Source organism: Drosophila elegans, unplaced genomic scaffold (assembly GCF_018152505.1).
Source record: "Drosophila elegans isolate 14027-0461.03 unplaced genomic scaffold, ASM1815250v1 contig_397, whole genome shotgun sequence".
Classification (NCBI taxonomy): Eukaryota; Metazoa; Arthropoda; class Insecta; order Diptera; family Drosophilidae; genus Drosophila; species Drosophila elegans.
In genome coordinates, this window is record NW_024545782.1 from 2,541,120 (window position 1) to 2,565,530 (window position 24,411).

Below are 24,411 nucleotides of genomic sequence, written 5' to 3' on the forward strand. Positions count from 1 at the left end.
AAGCTGCCATAGGAACTATCGAATAATTAAGCTGCAAATCATTATAGCTTCAATTTTTTTAAACATTCACGCAAGTGAAATCATAATTTTAACGTTTTCAAGAGTCTTTAGTTTTTGAAATATGAATATGAATATGTATATGAACTTCGGCTTGCCGAAGTTTGCTTGCTTTCTTGTTTGTATTTGATTAACTGATAGAATGATTTCTGAAATCGTGGTAAACATCCACGGAAAGTTGGGGCATATATTTTAATTGTGTACGCTGTGTCATGAAACAGTCATTTTTTTGGACATACCTTACGTAATTGAAAGCGGAAGTCCTAGGTTCGAATCTCGCCCACGGCAACAATAAAAACTACATTGTTTTTCATTTTCAGCAATTTATAAAATAATCAACATTTCCTCCCGCCTACCGTTTCAGAGACACCTCCAAAAAAAATGGGTCGACTCACAAACTATTAACATGCTTTATCGCTGCTCTGTTAGTGATACTCTATGTATAATTTTTATGGTCCCACTGTTTAATAGTAAAGCAACTATTTTTTTGTGTAATTAACTTTTTTCCTATGTTTTAACAATTAAATAGTTGATTTTACACAGTTTTTTTTGTGTGTACATGCATCTGCACTTTCCGCTGGCGCAAAACAGCTAAAATGGCAATAAACCAACTTGTTCCAGTGACAGCAAGAAACAAATATTCAAACAGCAGCCGTACAGAGCCCTTAAATGTCACTGCACCATGTAAATTGGGTGGGCGAGTGTGGGAAGTGTGCGACATTTCACCCAACTCCTTATATTTCCCCTCACATTCCGGTCGCGTGTGAAACAAAATAAGTTGCTTACAATTTGCAATTGTCTGCACAAAGCTCGACCACGCCCCTGCCTGTGCCTAATGGGCGGCCATTTGTCGTCATTTGGAATGGCGAATACACATGTTCCTCTCTTTTATTGTGGATGCCGTTGTCACTGCGGGTAATAAAGCCTACAACTGACGACGCCAGAGATTGGTCAACACCCACAGTCGACCGATAGAACGACATAATTGATTGTAAGCGTCAGGGCTTGATAGGACGCGAGGTTAAAGGTCATTACATATTTATGGGTGTCTGCAATTAAGCATTGCAGAAACAAATAACTAATGCCTTGATAAGAGTTTTCAATAAAATGATTTTATTTTAATGAGCCACGTGGGGCGAATGAATGAGGTCACTATTGCACATAAAAAGTTGGTAAGAATTGAGAAAAGATCGACTTGGCTTAAATGATAGTCAGTGTTTAACACGCAAGACCAGTTTCAAATGTTCAGGATCCGTGTATTTTGGGGTCCTATATACGAAAAAAAAGTCAAAGTTTGCGACAAGACCGATTTCTGGGAAAATATCAATAAAAACCATTATTTGTTGTTTTTATTTTCTATAAATCCTATAATATACACTTTATCAAAAAAACCTTTAATCAAAAGTTGAAGATCAACTTTTGGGAAAGTTTCATGCAGATAGCTTTAAAACTGAGAGACTAGTTTGCGTAGAAACGGACGGACAGACGGACAGACGGACATGGCTAGATCGACTCGCCTAGTGATGCTGATCAAGAATATATATACTTTATAGGGTCGGAGATGTCTCCTTCACTGCGTTGCAAACTTCTGACTGAAATTATAATACTCTCAGCAAAGCGTATAAAATATATACAATTGGAAAAATAAATAAAAAAAATTATAACTTTACTGTTTTTTAATTTTTTTTTTAATTCTTCGACATATAGTAATGATTAAATATTTCAGAATTACGGTTTAAATTTCATCAACATCGGACGACTATATCATATAGCTCCCATAGAAATAATAAAAATATATATATATATAATTGAGCTGCAAATCATCATAGCTTCAATGTTTTTAAACCTATACGCAAGTAAATCATAATTTTAATGTTTTTAAAAATGTTTAATTCTTGCAATAGCTGCAAGGGTATATGAACTTCGGCTTGCCGAAGTTTGCTTTCTTTCTTGTTTTATTTAGAGTGCTGCAAGGCCTACATAAATATAAATTAGTTATTACAAGATGTGTAGTGTATTTTTCGTATTCCTGAGACCTGGACCACATTTTTCAATTTTTCCTGCAACAGTATTGATAATGTTTCGATTTCATTGGCGCCAACGTATATGGGTTGAGTTACGTTAATGTTGTCTTGAGCGCATTTAATTATAGCCATTATAGCTTACGCCATCGACCGATCCTTTTCCATTCAATATTTCAGAAGTACACCCAGAAAAAAGTAGAACGAATAATTTTAGCACGAACGTTCTTGAAAATCGGCCGAATAATTCTTAAAATTTTTAGGACGAACGTGTACAGAATAAGTACGGGTCATACTTGATAATAGTATTTACAATTTTTTTTTTTTAACACACAGAGAAAATATATTTTATAGCTTTAATTCTGATTATAATATCTATAAATAATAACAGAATTATAAAAAAAGCATTTAAATCTATAAATTAAGCATTTTTTCACTAGCAGTCATACGATTATACGTTAATTTTGTACATTCGAGCACATTTGTGTATATCGATGTGTATCGATCGATATCTTCTTTTCGGCTAGTCGATCGAAAAGCTGCCTTACTTTAAAACGAGAAGTGCGCAAGTAAGAGATCCGAGTCGCAGCGTAAAAAAATGGAAAGAGAATCGCCCAAAAAGCTAGAGGACGCGTTGGAAGAAATGGGAATGCAGGGTGTGCTGCCGTACCTGCAGGGTAAGTAATTGTGCATTAATGTGAAACAGTAAACTATTAGCAAATGTGGTAACATAAAAGAGAAGCGATGTCGTCAATAAAATTAAAATTCGCGTGAATTAAGTTAACTTACGAATTAAAGTAAAACAAACTAATACTTTAATATAACAAAACGGAGTAGTCGTTAATAAAATTAAATTTCGCGCGAATTACATTTTTGTTAATGTGTTTATGTGCCTCTTTCCTGATTCCGAAAAAGACAAAGTAAAATGGAAAGAAAAAAGCAACGGTAAAACGTTCGCACGCACACATAACAATGCAAAACATTCTTGTGCCAGTTATCGCGACTTTTTCCAATAAAAACTAGTAAATATAAGAATTGGTGTTAAATCAGAGTTTATAAAAAATAAATAAAAAGGCTGACGGAATTTTTTACAAGGGCAGAACTCAGAACTCAGTGCGGTACAGTTGCTTTTTTTTTTCTTAGTAAAAAAAGGAGTAAATTCGCGTGCACACATGTACATGCATATGTACGTTTGCTGCTTGTTGCTGTTTTTTTAGTTCGTGTATTGGTATTTGCTTCTTAGAAAAATCATTTTAATTGTTTTTATATTAATTTCATACAGAAGCTGGAGTGACTTTGTCACTATTAGAAAGTGTGACAGAGGAGGAGCTAAAGGAAGCAGTTCTCCAATTGGGACTGCGTATGCTATTCAAGCGGAAGCTTACAATTTGGAGAGAAAAAAATGTAAGTTTAATAATAGACATTTTTTAGAGTAGTTTTTAACGCAATATTTTATTTAGAAAATTACCAAGGTCAGCGCAGGCCAAAACGAAAACGAGACCACTTTTGTGCTCCACAAGGTAATTATTTTTTATAAATTATAATTTTTTTTTTAAATTTTTTATATATAAAGTGAACAATTTATTTTTGTTGCAGAGCATTCGTTCGATTATAGAGGCGAAGGAGCATGGAAAAACGTTAATTAATAAAAGGAATCTTGTTCAGGTGGATAGAATCTGGCTGATCAGCGCAATAGTTGAGGAAGCCATCAACAACAATTTAATAATTTGAAAAGTTTTCGGACTGCAACGAATTCCATTTGTATGATATATTAATTTTTAAAGGAACTCGGTACAAAATCAATTACTACTTAGGTGTAATATTAAGTGATTTTGAGTTATTTAAAATTAATTTCTATATGCCAACCAACTAAAATTACAAACATTGATAAACATTTTCGCGCATACGTAATTGGCTCAACTAAAGAATATTGTATTAGAAAGTTAAGTGAATTCGATACTGCTCCTTTGCATTTATATCCTGTAAATAATAATAAAACTCTTGTTCGTATTAAATATGTATAAGCTTCTTAAGACAAATTGTTCTTATATATGTCAAAATATACAATACAAAAGTTGTACTTTAAAATATTAAGAAGTGAATCAGATACTCAAATACTTTTCATTATGAAATTACATATATTCTTAAGTTAAAAACGTTTAATACTTAAGAAAAGAATTGTTTATTCTTCAAATAAATATTTATTTCTTGAATAAAACATGATTTGTTCTTAAATTAAAAATATTCATTCTTTATTAAAGAGGGTTTGGTTCTTAAAAGAAGAATGGTTTACTCTCCAAATAAGAATATTTGTTTCTTACATGAAAAATACTTCGTTCTTGAATATAAGAGTATCATTCTTTAACTACGAATTTTTCTGACTTAAATTAAAACTATTTGTACTTAAATTAAGAACTGTTCATGCTTAAACGAACGTTTTTTATACTTAATTTGTTCACTTGCACAGTTTAAACTAAGACACTTTAATACTTGAATAAAGAATTTTTCGTTCTCAAACCAATATCTTTCGCACTATCTTCAAGCACTTTTGAGTAATTGGACTGATGACGTTCGTTCTTAAATGTAGAAATTCGGGATTGAATAATTCGTTCTTGAATATAGTCTTTCGTTCTTGAATCAAAAAAATTCGAATTTACCCTACTTTTGACATCGTTCGTTCTTGAATTGACATCGAAATTCTTGATTTTTTCTATGAGTGTACGATTTAAATTTTATCAAAATCTACAAAACAAATTTAAAAACCCCAATCCATGGATACTGGTAAATTAACTAGGTAACTCTTTAATTGCTTTGACCACGAAAACGGTAAGACAACCATAAAAAGAGGAGTTACTTAAAAATAACAAAACATATAAAGAGGTTTTATTACTTTCTATAGTAAGTTTATACTACACCATTTTTTTCCTGTCGTGTAACAACTCAATGGAACAATAAAGGTAATCCGACCGGAGTACTCATCCGTTGCACTGTTCCGATTTAAATTTATAAAGAATCTTTCACCGACACGGAATAGCTAAGCAGAGTTGAAAAAAGTAAGTTTCAAAAAGTTTACAAACGAGGATTTGCCGACTGAACAACAAAATCAGCATTTACCGAACGAGAATATTGAGCAATTGACGGCAGCGAATTGAACCGCAAGGGTTGACAAGAAAAATTGAAGCTTTCTATAAGTCACCAAAAATGTCCGGCGGAAGGCACTTTTCAATGCTTTTATACGTGTTTCGGTTTGCAGCACAATCAAACACAATTTCGAGCTCAGGTCTGAAAAATGAATGTGACAACTGGTAACTTAAGCACATTCAATGAAAAAATGTAAGCTGTGAGCTGCAGTAAATGTAGGGTAAAACATTTCAAAACGTTTTTATTTCCCAAAGTTGGTTTATTCCTATCGAATGAAGTAAAGTTACCTTTCAGAAAGAACATTTAAAAACGAAGTCTGTGCTAACGAGCCTTCGAAGTTGTCTAGCACAAACATTCTGCTGTTTTTTTTTATAGCAATTTAATAGATTTATTTTAACGCAAGTGATGGGATATAAGTTTTTGTAGTAAGAGCAATATATCTGTACTCTTTATTGAAGTGTTACCAAAAGTCCTCGAAATTCTTTCAGGTTTTCAAGAAGCTTGTGAACAATTCAACTTTTATACCTGCAATCCAAACAGAGTAGTGTCAACCAATTGGCACAGGCAGAACCGAGGATAAGTTATCCAATGAAAAATTCGTCAGCCATAGTTGCAAGAATCACTTTATTTATGCGAAAGTTGCGAAGGTGGTGAGAAAAAACGAGAACCTCTAAGTGAAAATGGGCTACATTCCACAAAGAGAAAATTCTGTCGTTCAGAGATTGAGAATTTGAATTATCAACTTGAGGATATGTAGTTGTAGCTGTTAATCATTTCTAAAAATTACCACAAATATTTTGCTTCAAAAACGAATTCGCCTTTTCAAATAAAATAGTTGTACGTCTTTTGCTCACTGCCAAGTTGGAATGTGCGTGGGCGAGTGGTTAAGGCTTACAATTCGGAGGTAAAATGATTTAATTTAACACGTAAAATAATAATATAACAATTAATTATGAATTATTATGTTTATAAACAATCCAGTATAGCTCTACAAGTGGACAAAGAAAACCGACGCTCGTTTTCAAATTAAATTTCTATACATATGTAAAAAAAACAATAAAAGTAAAAGAAAAAGATACATTTTTAACCGATTGATTTTGGCCGACTCTCATTTTGAGAACCAAATTCTTGAAAAAATCACTTGTGTACTCAAACTGAGTAAATTGAGTACGAATATTCTCCGATTAACTGCAATATATTTGATTAAATTTCTCTGTGTTCCCTACCGACTTCAATTAAACAAATATTAAAAGATATAAATATTATAAGTAGGTACAATCATTCGAAAGAAAATTAACCCATAGTGGCATTTGGAAGATAATAGCTACAGTGCTACTGGTGGAATCGTAGGTCGCTCACACTCCTTAGCGCATAGAGTAATATACATAAACCACGAATTTGGACCGTTTTCATACTTCCCAAGCTCCGAGTTGGAGGTGGAATGTCGGCTCTCAAAAACCGTGTAATATTCACCAATACGCAGAATGCCAGGAAGAAGAATTATATTTCAAAAACCAACAGGGAAAAACGAATTCAGCTTGCAAAAGATCCATTTCCAAGCCACCAAAGTTCTGAAGGTTGATCAATTTCGTAGTCGAAAGTAAGTTTTGCATATTTGGAATCAAAGTGAATAAATAAGTCTGAAGCAATCGCGTCCCTTGGTGCAAAAAAAAATGGTAACGCATTTGGCGGGATCAATAAAAAATTAATAAGTAAATTAATTTTTTCTCATTTTTTTTCGGATTGAAAACAATTGCAATGTTATCGAAAAAATAGTTTTCATTTAATAAAAATAAATGAGTCAAGCTAAAATTTATTAAAACATTGGACGCCTGATAAAATACTACCACTTAAAGTGATAAGTAAGCGCTTAACATTCTTTGAACTATCTTCCTGTTACTCACCAAAGAAACAGCAGCAAAACACCAACGTGTAAAGGGTGATAAATACAATGCGCACATCGGTGCGGTCGAAGATGTATTCGCTGGCCTTTTCCGCATCCTCCTCGTCCTCGATGTCGCCCCCACTTCCGACCCCGGAGAGCCCGGTAGTTTGGGCAGGAGCCAGGGGAGTGGTGGAGTCTCCAAGGAGCAGTATGTAATCGGTGCCGTTGCCGCTGCCGTTGATGGACAGATGGGTTGTAGTGCTGGAGACATTGGCGGACGATGTCAGGGCAGAAATTGAAAGGAGAACGAGCGCCATTGTCCCCTGGGAGGCGGAGAAGTGCGGTCCAGTGGAGGCATCCCGGGGTTTCTGTTGTGGTTTTCTCCGTCGGAAGGCGGATGTGCTCAAATTCATAGAGCTGTTTTGGCTGTCGTTGTTTTGATTATGCGCCTCCCCGTGGTTGCCATCGTTATTATCACTGTTAACGGCGTAAGCCACTAATATGTTTGCTCTGTCAGTTCGGCAGCGTTGTTTAAGTTGTTTATGTTGTTTTCGTTGCTCTACTTCCGATTCCTGTTGCCAGACCCTCGACGTCGGCTTCATCATCATCATTTCTCGCATGTGAGGTCGCTAGTATTGGGTGCAGCTGCAAGGACAAAGTTCGTGTACGAGGTATGTTAATTCGTCAGAAATAGTGAAACCTGTCTAATGTCTCTTAGAAATATTAATGCACTGGAAAGTTATAAGGTCAAATTTCATGGGACAATTCGTCCACTCTTTTGGGTTAAGTCTTCAACTTATCAGGAATCAAAAACAACCATTAAATTCCAGCCAGTGGGGAAAATATGTCTTTGATTAGATCAGATATGGATTTGAAATATTTGAGTTTTAAAATGACTACAAATAAAAAAGAGTGGATATGTTTAAATTATATTTTTGTATTAATTAGCGTTGACATTGCAATTACAGTTGCATTGCAGAAGTCGTCCGACTACCAGCAACAGGAAGACAACTTTTTTGAAAGTTTGATGCAGTGGTAAAAAATGGAATAATAAAAAGAAATATCTGGCTTTTGAATTAAAAATTGTATATTAAATATTGAAACTAAAAATTAAATTATATTTTTAAATACAATGCATATTAAATTACATGATTTAATATTAAAAATTTTAATTGATGTCGAAAATATTAGATTTATTAAAAGTTCTTATTTGATTTAAATGGATTTTATTAAAAAAAAAATTGTAACTCTATGTTCATATTTTTTCAAATGTAGTAATGGCTTTCAGAATAAGTTACATTAAAACCGGACGACTATATCATATATGTATGTACCTCCCATTAGATCAATCGCACATAACAAATTAATTGTATAGTCAATTTTGATAACCACTAATCAATTTAATATTTTTACCATTAAGAAATGTAAAAAGTAAAACAAGTTGGGAAAAGGATTTTTAAAATCATGGCAGACTTAAAAAAGACAGTCAATCATACATATGTCTTTGTGTGTTTAGCTAAGTTCCAAAAGAAGAAATATTTTACGCAAGCTATCGTTACTTTAATTGTTGATAAATTTAAAGAAAAATAGTTTTAAATGTATAATCATCCATGGAAATTTGATTCTCTATGCTTAACATGTCTGGACATTTTCAATGGAACATGCTTGACTTAGAAATTACTAACACATATTGCATCATCGGATCTAACTCAACGAAATTAATACATCCTTCCAACAGCTGCAAAATCACTTTGGTTCTGTGCTCTCTACTCGCTCAGTGTATAAGTCATTTACCGAGATCCTAAAAAATGAAAAATTTCCAGGAATACTTAACAATTATTAGTTTTTAATGTAACTGCAAGTGTATACAAACATATTCTCGGCAAATGTAATGTCCTGTCTCAGATATAATCAAGAATCTAGTGTCACTAGGGGCGGAAAGCTTTAATTCATTAACTACAGAGTCACGTCTCGTATCTTTCAGCAATTAAACTTGGCCCGACCCGTCTGCAAATCGTATCGCAATGCGTGACATTTGCTTGTGTCACCTACACAAGTCCAGGGGTATTTCTTCCTATGTAAGTTTGAGTGGGCATTTTAATTAAGCCGCCTTTAATAATGAGCATAATAAAAACATTTGTCTGCCAATGCAGGCATGAACACTCGCTTAAAAAAGAAATTATGATTTCCCATTTGCCACGCACGCAAACACTGCTCTCCCCAATAATATATATTTACATCAAAGTCTCTGTCGGCTGCTATTTTAAATATGCACTACGTTTTGTTGCTAATTACGCGAGTGCAGTTGGCAATATCATTGCCTTCACCATTTCCTCCTCTGCTTAAAGCTTTGACTATTGCTCTTTGAGTTTGCGTACGTGCTCTAATTAATACACACTCGCTGCAAACCACTATGTCAATGACTGACAAGTAATTAACGCTGCTCAATCGTAACGTCGCCATGTTTAAGATAAATCATGCGTGGAAAATAAACATTCATAGCTTTTACAATAAAACTTATGAAATGACAACCGTTGCCATTTCAAATAGCAACTTTTGGGATTGGGATGTGGCAAGGCAATAAAAACACCAAAGTGACTGCCTATTTGTTGGAGAGCATTATTTCTCCTTCAGCTCAATTTAAAGATATAAATTTTGTTGCGATTTTTTATGGTCTAAAGGTTTATCTCATTTAGTTGACGGATTTAAAAAAAATTCAACGTATATGGAAACGTAATGAAAAACACATTTAAAGAGATTTTCGATCGAAAATGTTATAAAGTTTATATTAATTGGTCTGCAAAAATAAAAACACAAGAACGGAAGCAAACTTCGGTAAGCCGAAGTTCATATACCCTTGCAGCTAATGCAAAACTAATTATTCTTGAACACATTAAAATTATGATTTCCTTGCGTATATGTTTAAAAACATTGAAGCTATGATGATTTGCAGCTTAATTATTCGATAGATCCTATGGCAACTATATGATATCGTTTTCCGATTTCAATAAAATTAAAAGCGTAATTCTGAACTGTCAAATTGTTAATAAGTCAAAAAGAATTGTTAAAGAAAATTACAAAATAGAAAAGTTACATTTAAAAAAAAATTGTTTATATTTTTTTATTGTTTCTATGGGTGCTCTATGATATAGTCGTCCAATTTTGATGAAATTTAAACCGGCATTCTGAATGTTTAACCATTACTCTTTGTCGAAGAACTAAACAAAAAATTAAAAAACAGCAAAGGTATAATTTTTTTAAATTTATTTTTTCGATTTTTCCTATGGGAGCTTTATGATATAGTCGTCCGATCCGGCTCGTTCCGACTTATATACTGCCTGCAATAGAAAGACAAGTTTTGCGAAAGTTTAATGCAGATAGTTTAAAAACTGAGAATTTGCGTAGAAACGGACAGACGGACGGACAGACGGACATGGCTAGTTCGACTCTCCTAGTGATGCTGATCAAGAATATATGTACTTTATAGGGTCGGAGATGTCTCCTTCACTGCGTTGCAAACTTCCTACTGAAATTATTATACCATCTGCAAGGGTATAAATATATATCTTGTTTATTATCTTAAATTTTCATTACCCAAAGTTGATAATAATACATATACATCCATTATATATATATATATATATATATATATATATATATATATATATATAAGTGATTCAAATACTTAAGAGGATCGGAAATATCTCCTTCGATGCGATGCAATCTTCTCACTAAAACTATAATACCCTCTGCAAGGCTGATAAAAGTGGGCGAGCCCACACTACCAAATCCTATATTCACCAGTGCTTCATTTTAAACGTTTTTCTAGAAAATAATAGCAGAAAAACAGGGGAAATGTGAAAGTTAGAATACTTTGTCGCACCGAAGAGTGCTTCCGAAACGGAAATACGGAAATTGTTTGGCGCTTTAATGAGCCAAGTAGCTTTGAGTTGGACTTGGTGCTTGCAGCCGCTACGAGCTCTAAGCCTGAGACAAATGTAAGCTGGCATTTGATTATCCTGATAGTGATTTAATTAAAAACCAGCAGCAAGTGCAATGAAGGCTTCCTTTCGACTTAGTTCTATCGCATGAAGGGTTGTATAAGCCAAAGACCTTAGCAAATAACAGCTAACAATGGCTTCGCAATACTTTAAACCAAGCCATTATTACGAAAAGGGTAATCATATTAACACTACATTTTGTTAGGATATTTTATTAATTTAATTTAAATATTACTAAAGGTGATGTATGCTAAAAATGAAATAGAAAACAAGAACGAACCCCAAAATCGAGAGTCCCGACTACAAGATACATGCTACCATAATTAATTTCAAAACAGATATGCCCCAACGAAACAATTGTATTTTAGGTTGCGCCATTTGTCGAACTGTGACATTTTGCTAATAATAACTCGATTTGAAAAAAGTCTACCGATAGATGCGACTGAAATACACATACCCAGACCTATAACTAACTTCTAACATTTTACCGAGTGACATGACAGACTTTTGTGGAGATGGACACTCTTTTCTGCGAGTAACGGGTATAATCAGAAATAATTATCGGAAGGAAAAGGAGAAACACCGGATTTATCTATTATATTAAAACACCATATAAGTTAACTTATAGGCAGAAAAGTGTGGTTTGAGATGGTTGATCACTGATTTAGAAAATAAAACTTAACATTTTGTATACCAACATTTTTATAACCGGTTGTCCGAGAGCAATAGAGTACAATGTAATCGTTAAAAAAATATGTATCAGGTAAAAGGGAAACGCGATCCTATAAAGTATATGGGCATTTCCAGAAAACGGTTTACCACGGCGAAAAAATTAAAAGTTAATAAATTAGTGTTCTAATACCCTTGCAGAGAGTAATATAATATCAGTCAGAAGTTTGCAACGCAGTGAAGGAGACATCTCCGACCCTATGAAGTTTTAGACGGACATGTTAAGATAAGCTCTCCTGGTGATTCTGATCATGAATATATATATACCTTATAGGGTCGGAGAATCTACTTCACTGCGTTGCAAACTAACTAAAATTAGTATGCCCTCTGCAAGGGTATGAAAAATTGTTTAATTTGCAGCCAGAAAACGAATCAGAAGAAAACCACTACAACGTGCTCATACAGCGAACAAATTGCAAAACAAACAAATTATTTTTCGGTTTTTGTAGGGCGAGCAGCAGTAGCCCCAAATGCAGCATGTGAATTCATGTTGCATTCAGTTGGAAGCGCGCTGCCGGAAGCAGTCAGCCACGGAGTGCAGTAGAAATTCGGGGGTCCCTCCCAATCCGCATCCTTATGTTTGCGTAAATTGTGCTCAAGTAAGGACATTAAGTGGTAATTGAGTGTGCCGACAAAATGAAGTGAAAAATGCCTTTCACTGCGTCAGCTCTTGTTCCTATGCCAGACATTTGTAGATACATATGTACGAGCCACGAAAACAACAAACACTATTAGCACAGAGCGAAACGGATAGGAGGTCTTTCCAATATTCCTATACATATTTAAAAAATCATAAAATTTTCGGTAAACCGAACAAGGATTTGTGTTGATTGCACAAAAATGCGCTTATAAAACATGACATAAAAAGTGCGCTTAGACCATTTATGGTCTAAAGTCTAAAAATCCATGACCTTAACAATTCAGGCCAGATATGACCTAAAGTTAAAGAAAATATGCTTTAATTTTGGGTTATTGACAGCTTAAAGTTTCCGAAAAAATAGAGGCTTCGCAAGACTTTTAAATTTAGGATAACATATTGACCTGAATCTTAGGTTATTGGCGACCTATAAATCTGAGAAGACTCCCAGGTCCCAGGTTACGACCTAAAAAATCGATCAAAGATGACCATAAATTTAGGTAAAAATTTACCAAATGTTTTGACCTTAGCCCCATTATCAGGACTTATATTTAAGGGCATAAGCTTACATTTGAATTTGTTTTATTTTTATATTTTTATATTTTTTTATTGTTTTCTTTTTTTTTTTAAGTATCCTAATTATTAATTACTAAATACAGCAAATTAAAATAGTTTCGGCTTAACTTAGTTTTTATAAATAAGACTTCAAAACTCACACGCTCTACCAAAAGTTGTTTGGGAACTTTTTCTTTGAGGTGTTTCCCCCACAATAATTAAAAGGACTTCTCATCAATACCATGTTCTATTGTAAATATTATAATTTAATTGGTTAAAACTTTTGTTTATTCATTTTAATCGTACATTCAAAACAACCTTTAAGCTTCTCGCGCCGCCATTCTTTTAAAATATTTTCCATATCTACAGTTAAATGAAATTCCTTTTACTTATTTCCACGAACTAAATTTACTGCGCAATTTGAACTGCATGCCTCACCGGTTACATACATGCACACATACATACATATCATCTTGCGCATTTAAATACGTTTTTATAAACTATTTTCTTAAGATTTAGAAACCAGCATTGCGCAATTAAATGCATTTATGTTAAAACTATGTTATTTTAATTTTTCACTTGCACTTTCACTGAAACTTTACGAAATGCGCGTTCTTTCTGTAACTGATGGCATTTCACCAATAGCATTAAATTTCCCATCAATTGGTTTTCTCTATCGACATTTCGTCCACTTCAAGCGTACACCCTTAAGTACAACATTTATGCGAAATTAAAATTAAAATAATTCATTATATTATTAACTATATAACAATAAGCAACTAATTCATATATTGTATTGTTTACCACCAATATTTTTTCGAAATGTTTCACTAAAAATGGTTTTGAAAACAGCCAGAAATTTTTAGGTAAAATGGACTTCTTTTAAAAAGGATATTGGCCTAAAAAAATTATCCAAGCTTAACATTAAAAAGAGGGAAAAAACGTCCACATTTTAAGAGTTTTAGGTAATGCGGTACATAAAGCTGAAATTTTAGTCCATATTGATTTTTTTAAGTAATGCACAGCCTAAAAATAAGTCTACTATTTTTCTGGGTGTAACTCTCCATATGCTCGATCGGTTTTTATATTGATTTGGTCACTCCACGAAAGTGTGTTATTGAAATATATACCTAAACTACTAGCCCTCTCAACATAATCATATATTGTTTTGCGGCAGAGTAATAACTTCTAAACTAACCGTCTGATTTAAAAAATGTTTGAGTCCAGATATGACCAAAACACACGTCAATAACTTGTCATTCATTTTTCGGAGCAACATGACATAAACATGCGATAGATAAGAATAACTCAAATCCGCATTTCAAATCCCAAAAATTTTAATTTTTTTGAATCAACAAATATTTTTTGTTAATTTAAACTTTTTTCAAAACAATAAATACAAATATGTGTTAGTTTCAGAAGAAATTTGAAAACGTTTTTAGGAAAGTTTTTTTTTGGTTCTAACGTTTAGCTTTAAATAGATTGCAACTCAGAAAATGTATGGAACTTTACAGCTTTAAAATTTCTTTTTAATTATTATATATATCGTCTACAGTAGCGGACAAATAAATCCGGACAGTCGAAAAATGTTCGTTTCGTGAATTTGCTTAAATTGTGTTTATTGTTTCAAGAAAATTAAAATAATTAATAACAAGAAAAAAAGCAAACTTCGGCAAGCCGAAGTTCATATACCCTTGCAGCAATTGCATGAATTAAATACTTTTGAAAACATTTAAATTATGATTTACTTGAGTATATGCTGAAAAACAGTGAAGCTGTGATGATTTGCAGCTCAATTATTTAATAGTTATTTTATATATTTTTATTAGTTCTATGGGAGCTATATGATATAGACGTCCGATTTTGATAAAATTTAAAACATAATTCTGAAATATTTAACCATTACTATATCTCGAAGAACTAAACAAAAAATCAAAAAACAGCAAAGTTATAATTTTTTTTCATTTATTTTTCCGATTGTTCCTATGGGAGCTATATGCTATAGTCGTCCGATTTTGATGAAATTTAAACCGTAAATCGGAAATATTTTACCATTACTAAATGTCGAAGGGCTAAACAAAAAATTAAAAAACAGCAAAGTTATAATTTTTTTTCATTTATTTTTCCGATTGTTCCTATGGGAGCTATATGCTATAGTCGTCCGATCCGGCTCGTTCCGACTTATATACTACCTGCAATAGAAAGACAACTTTTGGGAAAGTTTCATGCAGATAGCTTTAAAACTGAGAGACTAGTTTGCATATAAACGGACGGACAGACGGACAGACAGACAGACGGACATGGCTAGATCGACTCTACTAGTGATGCTGATCAAGAATATATATATTTTATAGGGTCGGAAACGTCTCTTTCACTGCGTTGCAAACTTCTGACTGAAATTATAATACCCTCTGGAAGGGTATAAAAATTAAATTAAAACGAATTAAATTAATGTATTTGCTAACTAAAACAACCCTTTTTCAATTCCAAAAAACTAAGAACTAGAACAAAAATAATTTTTTTTATTTTTAAAGCAAGTTTCAAAAAATTTTGAAAAGCCATTTTTAGCGCTAGTATCACGGAGGCTTACATTTTCCGATAGCACCTTTATCAACTTATGTATTTTTCGCAATTTTATAAAAGCTCAGGAAACAAGATGGTTATTTAGTACTTATACTTAACAGACAACACGAAAAAAGATCCAAGCCAATTACACCTTTTAACATAATTACGTTCAAAGTATGCATACCTAGGTGTCCGAATTTCTTTCTCCGCTACTGTATAGACGAGGTATAAATTTAACGCTAAAATTTTATGCTGAGCAATGAACATACATGCATTTCCGTTTCTGATTTGGTTTGCAGCCAGGGCAACGTCGGTGAAAGCCTCACCCGCAGTTTCCGAGGCCAACAATACGTTAGGCGACACCAGCTGCAAGGTGGTGCAGGAAAAATGCGTTTTCACGATTTGGTGTCACGCTCTGGCTGCCGTCGATGTGTACACCGCGACCTTGGTCACCTCACCTTTTGTCCTTTGGCTCGCCGCGCCATTGTTTGCCAAAAATATGCAAGGGGAACTATTGTTTGTCTACAGGGCTACATAGAACGCGTTCGAACGTAGAGAAAGGCGGGGGGAAGCAACACTTTGGCGTGGACCACGTTATTGGAAGCCAATTTAGCAGACAACTTCGCAACCATCGGCTCAAATGGCAGCATCGCGAGGGGCAACCCAACCAATTTGTGCAACAACAGTGCTGTACGAAGAGATCCGGCTCAGGCTCCGGCTGCTCCAGTTGCATATTTATGGGGGGCCTCGGAAATTAATGTGGCTCGGATTGCAGAAGGAGAAACAGCTTAAACGTCAATTGGTAAACGTCTTTTCGCGACAATTTTCTTTAAATTTGCAATTATTGGCTCCTTCTTTCCCGCCCACCAGCAGCGTTCGCACCGACATCGAATAATTTATGACAGACGCCGCAAAGTACTGGGGATCGGAGGTAGAGAATTCTGCCGGAGTGGTCGAAGATTATGCAAAGTTTTCGCCGCCTGCTAGCGGCATTTTCAGCATTTTCAGCACCAACTTCCCAACCGAAAAGTACCCGCTGGAAAATTTCGATTCAGACTGAAGCAATTTTTGGCTGTGGGCAATTTCGAGGCTAACACATGCAGGCGTGGGTGTGGGTGTGGGTGTGAGACAATCATGAGAAAATTGGAAAGCGAAGGCCGGAAATGACAGCGATATGCGCGAAGGTCTAAGCCCTCGGATTTTACAGTGAAAAAATGAACTCAAGGACACTTTAAAATGCGTTAAAAAGGTCAAATCCGTGGGTTTTTAGAACGAGCTCATTGCGCTTTAGTGGTCAACAAAAAAACAAAATAAGAAAACTAAATGCCAAAAAAAAGCCTTGTCGATGTTACTCTGTTTGAGCTGAAATGCAAATGGCAACACTCCAAAACCACAAAACCTTTTGGTACCTATTTTTAACGCAAACAATGGGGCCAGCAACATGCGTGCTCAGATTGTAGAAGGTTTAAATTCAAATTTTTATTTCCTTGCCTTGATTTTAGTTGTAAACTTTTAGATTATCAAAAATGTACGGGGTGTCGCTTGAATCCAGTTTAACCAACCACAGGCAACCTTTTTGATTTCTGGGAACATTTGTTTCGAAGTTGAATAGCTGAGTTGGGGCAGAGGGCCGAATGAGCCAACGCTTAAAATATAAAAATCAATTCCGCTTAAATTATTTAAACCATTCTAATATTAATCAACTGTTAAGCACGTGTAAAGTTCAGGTATGAAATACCAAAAAAGATATATCAAAAGTTGAATATTGAACGACTTGTGTAAGCCAAATGTATACCCAAGTTAAAAATAACATTCTCGCTGGCTATGAACAAGTCTCCTTTCTAATTTTGTGTTGCCTTTTATGTTTTATTGTCAAAAATGAACACATTTTGTGGTAGTCTTTTGTCATACTCCTTTTGAACTTGACATGTACTTCACATAATCATTTTGACAAAAAGTTATTAATAACAAATTCGGACTTTTCATGAGTTACAGCAACATAAATCAGTTTGAGTTTGGACTCGACTTTAATTCAAATATTCATGTACGTCACATAATCCTTTTGACAAAAAGTTATTATAAAACAAACTTGGACTTTTCATGAGTTACAGCCACATAATTTACAAAAAGGTGAAATCGTTGCTAAATCAGTTTGTAGTTTGGACTCGACTTTAATTCAATTTCCCCAACGGTATGCCATATTTAAATTATAAATCAATGCCAGCTATAATAAAACGTTTGAAAGCGATTCCACTCGGAAGTATTAAAGTATAAGAGGCTCTTTTCTTTTTATGGGGAATTATTCCCACAACACTGCCTGACTCGATTCCAAATGAGTCTTAATGTCACGAGCAACCTAAAGGGCAGGCTTTCCGGCCAATTCTCCATGGCATCGACACTTGTGTGTTACCATCACGAGCAAATAAGATAGACACGCTCAAGAGTGTTGTGATTTACCAAGAATGGCCCGTTGAAAGTGAGCGCTGTGGGAAGCCTAGAGCTCATTAATTAGGCAAGACCACAACTAAAGATAGGAATTGAAACAATGGCCTTGGCGGACCTTGAAAATATGCTCAGGACATTCATCATCCTCAAGTGTCGGTCCGTTGGTCGGTTGGTCGGTCGGCAGGCAGCCACATAAATATTACATTATGATTATTAAGGCTAGACTGCTGGGGTGAGCGGTGAGTGGAAAACTTTTGCCTGAAATTAATCAAGCACTCGAAAAAACAAGACCAATACTGAAACTGCTCTTGGGCGTTCATTATTTTGAGCGCCTTCAGAACGCTGTTGGCCATAAGACTTTGTCCGCATCTAATTGAAGAAAAAAACAATACGCAACATGTGCAAAACTCGTCGCGACGAAAGACATAAAGACGGAATGTAATAAAGACGTTTGCATAGCTTGGAATACATTCGCCTTTCTTGTAAGTTCCACTAATCAAATTACCAGCAGGCCGACAATTAGACTAATCATTTTTTTAGCACAATGAAATCACACGTTCGCGTAGACAACGATGTAATGAATACATTTAGAAACACCACTCAGTCGCACTTGCAACGAGTCAACCTCTTCACCCTTTGGCAGTTGCCGAAAAACAACGTCACATCGTCACGTCGACGGCATTTGACAAGTTTTTCACACGATGCCTGTGCATAGCTTAGATAAGCTAAGTTTTGGCATTTGATTCAATTAATAGGGGATTGCCCCGACCCAAAACACGAAACTTTCCGGAAATTTCCGCAACTTGTGGCTTACTCATTTGAAATTCAAGAACGGCATTACACTCAAAGTATTTTGAAGTGTGTGCCCGGAAGTCGGATTGCTTGGAGGTTTTCATAAGAGTTACTGAAACAACTATAGAAATAACTATAGAACTCATGTAACATAAGTTTGCCGAAGACTGAAAATTTTATTTTCGAGGAGACGTCACCATATTTAAACTGCTTTGGATAAATGATCTTTGTGACATGGTCTATTTTGACTCAGAAAGCGTATCAAAAAGTCCACACCCATCCCAAAAATCTATTACCATAATATGCCCGTTCTTGGGTGGCTGCTTCTGCCAAAGTGGTGATATTACCCCCAAGACAGCCCGTCGTATCTTTCAAATGTCAAATTGTGTATGTGCCTGCTGTCTGGCGTTCGTAATAATTTGTCCTTGCGGCAAAGATCCTTTATCCAGCTCCTGTTAGCTTTTCCGCCTATATACCTTGGGGTTGGGAGCTCGTAAGTTTATCAGTTAGGCGCCATCTTCTTGGAAATTCGCTGAAAGTGCAGGTAAAACTTGAAGCCGAAAATTGATTTTGCCTCAGCACCCTCCATCACTTAGTGGGTGCCATCGCTGGCGCACGTTAAATTTAATTTACGCCATCGAAATGCAGGCACACAAACGAAAAATGTGATTTCCTTGCCGAGTTTATGTGGTCCACGGTGATGAATTATTTTATGTTTGCTTTGCCGTCTAACAGTTTATGAGCGTGCATAAGAGCGTTCAAAATAATAGCCAGGCATTAGCCCCACTTAGGAAGTGGAGAAAGACGAAGTGCTGCAGATATCCATTATACTTTCCTATTGAGCTACTCACATTTTATGCTCAGACTTGGACGGAATACATCAAATTAGACATATTAATGATATTAGAAAAATATATCTTTTTACCGATTCAGTTGATTTATTAACTGGGGCTATTACGTTGCCATTTAAGGCGTGAAGTTATCAGCGCCTTACCATTCAACGCAGAGCCATAATTGGCTATTGTACACCAAAAAAAAACTGAATTGGTGTGTCTTGAAAATACACTACATACAGTATAAGTATTAATACAATACTATACCAAAGAGTTTAAAACTGTAAGCCTTGTTTTTAAACCAGATAAGTTCTATTTTTGAACTTTCGTGGTATTAATTTAATTCTCTTATCTTATTGAGAAATTTTTCATACCCAACAGTTCATGTAAAAACGGTTTAGTTTCCGAGACAAATGTTAGTTAATCACTAAGCAATCCATCATTTTATAACAATACCTCTTTTTACTAGTTTTAGTTCATTCCTACAGCGTTCCCTTTACAATTTTATTTTCCATTAAGGGATAAAATAGTTTTATTAAAAACGGTCAGCTCTGACTTACACACATGCACAAAATCAAAAATAAAGTGCTTCGCTTTTAAATACAAAACGGTTGGTTGTTATAGGTACGAGAAAAAAAAATTAGTTCAAATCCCATATTCCCTGAATTCCGACTGAAGAAAAAAATTCCGAAATTAAAAAGTGATTTAACGATTGTTTGATGTACGGAAAATGTAGAAAGAAGTATTATAAAACCAATAACTTTGCATAATTATGTTTAATAATAAAATACTCAACTATTTCTGAAAATTTATTTTTCGCTAAAGAAAAATATATTGTTTATTCTCGTTTTTGTAGTTCTTTTTTCCATAGAAGAATAATTTTATTGTATAGCTCTACATCGGCTAATGAACAATTTTATTGGTTTGTGGTTATTTGTTTGTTTTTGTTTTGATGAATTGAAAACTACCTTGAATAAAATCATCATAAAATCATCGAAACAATTGCACCCTGACAGAAAATCCAAAACAATGTCACCATCGTACAGGTAAATCTTTTTGCTTGTTTTTCCGCCCACTCACAAAACATTGCTCTCTTGACAAAATGGGCTTTTTGTTTTCCCCAAACTCGTAGTGCTTTTTGTCCCCGTTCAATTTCAAACCGCTTAATTTGCTGTCCAATCGTTTTCTAGGTTAGTCATGGATTTATTGTGTCGGGTTGCCAAATGAAATAGAAGCATATAAATGAAGAGCAGAATATAGATAAAGAGTGAGTGCTACTCATTGATTTATTGTCCTACTGGATGTCGATGTGTTTTGAAATAAATGTCAATCCAAATGTCAACGTTATGATTTTGCTCATTTAAAATTGTTATGTCAAACTAATTTAAACGAATTATGCAAACATTTGTGTTTTAGGATAATCGTATGTATTATTGATTATTTGACAAAATATTAATATGTGTATTATTTTGTGTGCTATTTTGGTTTAATTTTTAGATTGGTTTTAATTTAGTAAAGGGGTAAAGAGGTAGAAGGACCTTCGTGGAGATCTCGGGAAATATATAAGCTAGAGATTTGGGATTCGAAGTGTAGATGTGTAAATTTGCCGCGCCCACAGATCGCAAAAAGTTTCTCACGGCAATCTGAGGACATGGTAGGAGTCGTACATTTTTAGACAAAATTATTTATTATTTTTAAATTAATTGAATGTAATTTGAATTTTGAAGAAGTTTTTTCTTGTTTGTATTGTTGATATTTAGCTTCAAAGTTTTTTTTAAAACAAAAGGTTTTTTGTACATGGAGAGAAATGACAATTTGATACTTGATTAATTTATCAACAAGTTAATTTGCCACCAGCCCCATAAACTTCAGTAATGGTATACGTTTTTTATTAAATTCTGAATGGATCCACAGAGTTTTCTTCCTAGCAGCACCCGCTAATTATCTAGAAGAACCTCATAACAGACTATAGCTTTCAAAGCTAAGCACTGCGAACAAATTGTTCTTTTGGCTCACCATAGACAACTCTAGACGCCAACAACTTATTTACCACTCAGCTTGGAAAGTCTTTTCCCTTCCGCCACTGCCAAATTTGTACAGTATACGAACTGCGTCACAATGTCTTCCAGTTGTGCAGGCGGAAATTGTTTTGACGTTTGTTGTGGTTTACAGCCCAGCTTATTTGGCATGGCTCCCCACTCGCCCGTCGCTGCCAACAAAAAACAAAAAAAAAATAAGAAAGGAAGCAAACTTCGGCAAACCGAAGTTCATATACCCTTGCAGCTTTTGCAAAAACTAAATATTCTTGAAAACATTAAAATTATGATTGACTTGCGTATATGTTATAAAACATTGAAGTTATGATGATTTCCAGCTCAATTATTTCATAGTTCCTATGGCAGCTATATGAAATCTTTTTCCGATTTTAATAAAATTTAAAGCGTAATTATGAACTGTCAAATTATTAATTAGTCAAATTTCTAAAAAAAAAAAAAACTACAAAATAATAAAGTTAAATTTATTTAAATTATTTTTTAATTATTTTTATTGTTCCTATGGGAGCTTTATGTTATGTTATAGTCGACCGATTTTGATGAAATTTAAATCGTAATTCTGAAATATTTAATCATTACTAAATGGCGAAGAACTAAAAAAAATTAAAAAACAGCAAAGTTATAATTTTTTTAAATTTAGTTTTCCGATTGTTCCTATGGAAGCTATATGCTTTAGTCGTCCGATCCGGCTTGTTCCGACTTATAAACTTCTGTCTGAAATTATAATACCCTCTGCAAGGGTATAAAAAACACCCGCTCATCTTTACTGTCGCTTTCTGACGATCTGACCCTTTAATAGTAACCATAGATGTACCGGAGTTTTGTTTTTTCTTTGTGTGCAAATGAGATTGCGGTTTCGTAGCTTGACTGTTGTTCCAGTTCGTTAGCATAAATTTGTGTTGCGCTAGATGTAGAAATTCGCCCTCGCATTTTGCCTGCATTAAGAGTTGAGAAGCTAATTATCCTCAGCAGCGTGGAAGGAGTCGAAATTCCATGCAAATGAGTTTAAAATTGCGCAAAACACAAGCAGGAGCAAAATGCTTAATGAATGCATTGCGCAAATTACATTGTGGAAGCCACAGGATTGCGTGACGTTGCCACCAACCGTCGGGGACCAACTTGAGGGAAGAGTGACGTCTCCTGGTGTCTCCTGGCTAAGTTGAAATTCCAAATGGCTGTGAGCTTGTTTATTTTTACGCTTTTCACGCCGAAGGTCAAAGCGCACAACCTGACCCTGAATTAAAGTTGACTCCGATACCCTGCTGACTAAATAATTAATAGAAAAATAATTATTTGGTCAGCACGTTACTGGCTTTCATTTTCGCCAATCGATTTTGTTATATGAATTACATTCCCTACATGCCGTTTCGGCCCAAAAGGGCAGACTTAATTGGTTTAAGGCAAATTTTAAAATCAAAAGTGCAACCTGACACAAACCCGGTTGCCAGCCAATCACCAATCACTTAACCTCCCGTCGTTTCCGAGAAAATTGAATAGGAATTCGGAGAGGCTCAGATCCAAAAAAATAGCTCCACATAGATTTTGATACTGCTTCGCTCGTTTGTTAATATTTAGTTAAAAACGATAAGAAAAATAAAATTATGTTGTTTAAATATTTTCAGAAACCTTTCCGATGTTAAATTTTTTTGAGATGAGATAGAATCCGCACCGTAAAATTTGTTTTTGAAAAATCGTATAGAAAATTCAGTGTCACAGATGAATATGCATACAAACAAGTAATAATATTTCTTAATACTTATAGAACTCAATAATATACTAAAGGTTCGTTTCAATTTATTCAATCCAATTTACTAAAATAGTGTGGCAATGTAAGGATTTTGATTACTTTACCCATTTTTGATATAATTGTTTGACCTGAAAACTTAAAACAACTTTTAACATCTACGGTATTACAGAAATCTCCCACAGTTTTCGGGACAGTTGGCTTAAAATCACACCGACTCAGCGCCGAATTCCTAATGTCATTATAAATTTCGACATGAACAACGCAGTGAAGGACAATAAAATGTATATACTGTGATAATGTATGTATATTGACATTTATTCTTGACCAGCAAGAGATACACAAAAATATCATATAAAACCTTTTTTCCATTTAAGAAACATGGTCTTAAACACCGGACGAATAATGTTAATACCTGCCATAGGAAGATTGTTTTTTGCTTAAAATGAGCAACAATACTCGCAATGTGAGCACTAATAAATAAAATTAAGTAATTTTTCTTAAAGCAGACAGGGCTACCCGACAGTTATGGGACACTTTAAGGCCCTTGACATAAGAAAAGTAAAATACTCTTTTAAAATTAGTGCCACATTATGAGCTTGATTTTTGGCCTAACTTCTCAACTTTTACACATTAAAACACAGGAATATCCAATGAAAGAAAACGTTTATAACGGATAGGGTAAAGCTCCATAAAAAAGGACCCGCCCATTAGTAAGCTCAAGGCAAATAACAAAGCCTGGAACATGGAACTCTTAAATCGTACCACATTAAAGGCACTCAAATACAACGAACAAGTTAGTTTGGGTCTAAAAAGCCTAGGAAAAAATAGCCTCATCCTGCAAAATATGATAAATGGCAGGTGCTTAATCCGCAAATGATATATACAATACTTTTAGTTTGTCAGTCATATTCAGGACTTGTCGGGGCTTAGTGTCTGGATCAGGACATAC

General features: G+C 34.5%; 1 protein-coding gene across 6 annotated transcripts in view; it reads right to left on the reverse strand.

Annotated features, from left to right (window-relative positions):
* LOC108137810 (trissin receptor) overlaps nt 1–24,411 on the reverse strand; it is a 53,753-nt gene that overhangs the window by 24,054 nt on the left and 5,288 nt on the right. For all 6 annotated transcript variants that reach the window (XM_041708758.1, XM_017259719.2, XM_017259724.2 and 3 more), the window contains exon 2: nt 7,124–7,749. In XM_041708758.1, coding sequence (XP_041564692.1) covers nt 7,124–7,724 — 601 coding nt within the window. In that variant the 5' untranslated portion in view covers nt 7,725–7,749. The remainder of the gene's footprint in view (nt 1–7,123; nt 7,750–24,411) is intronic.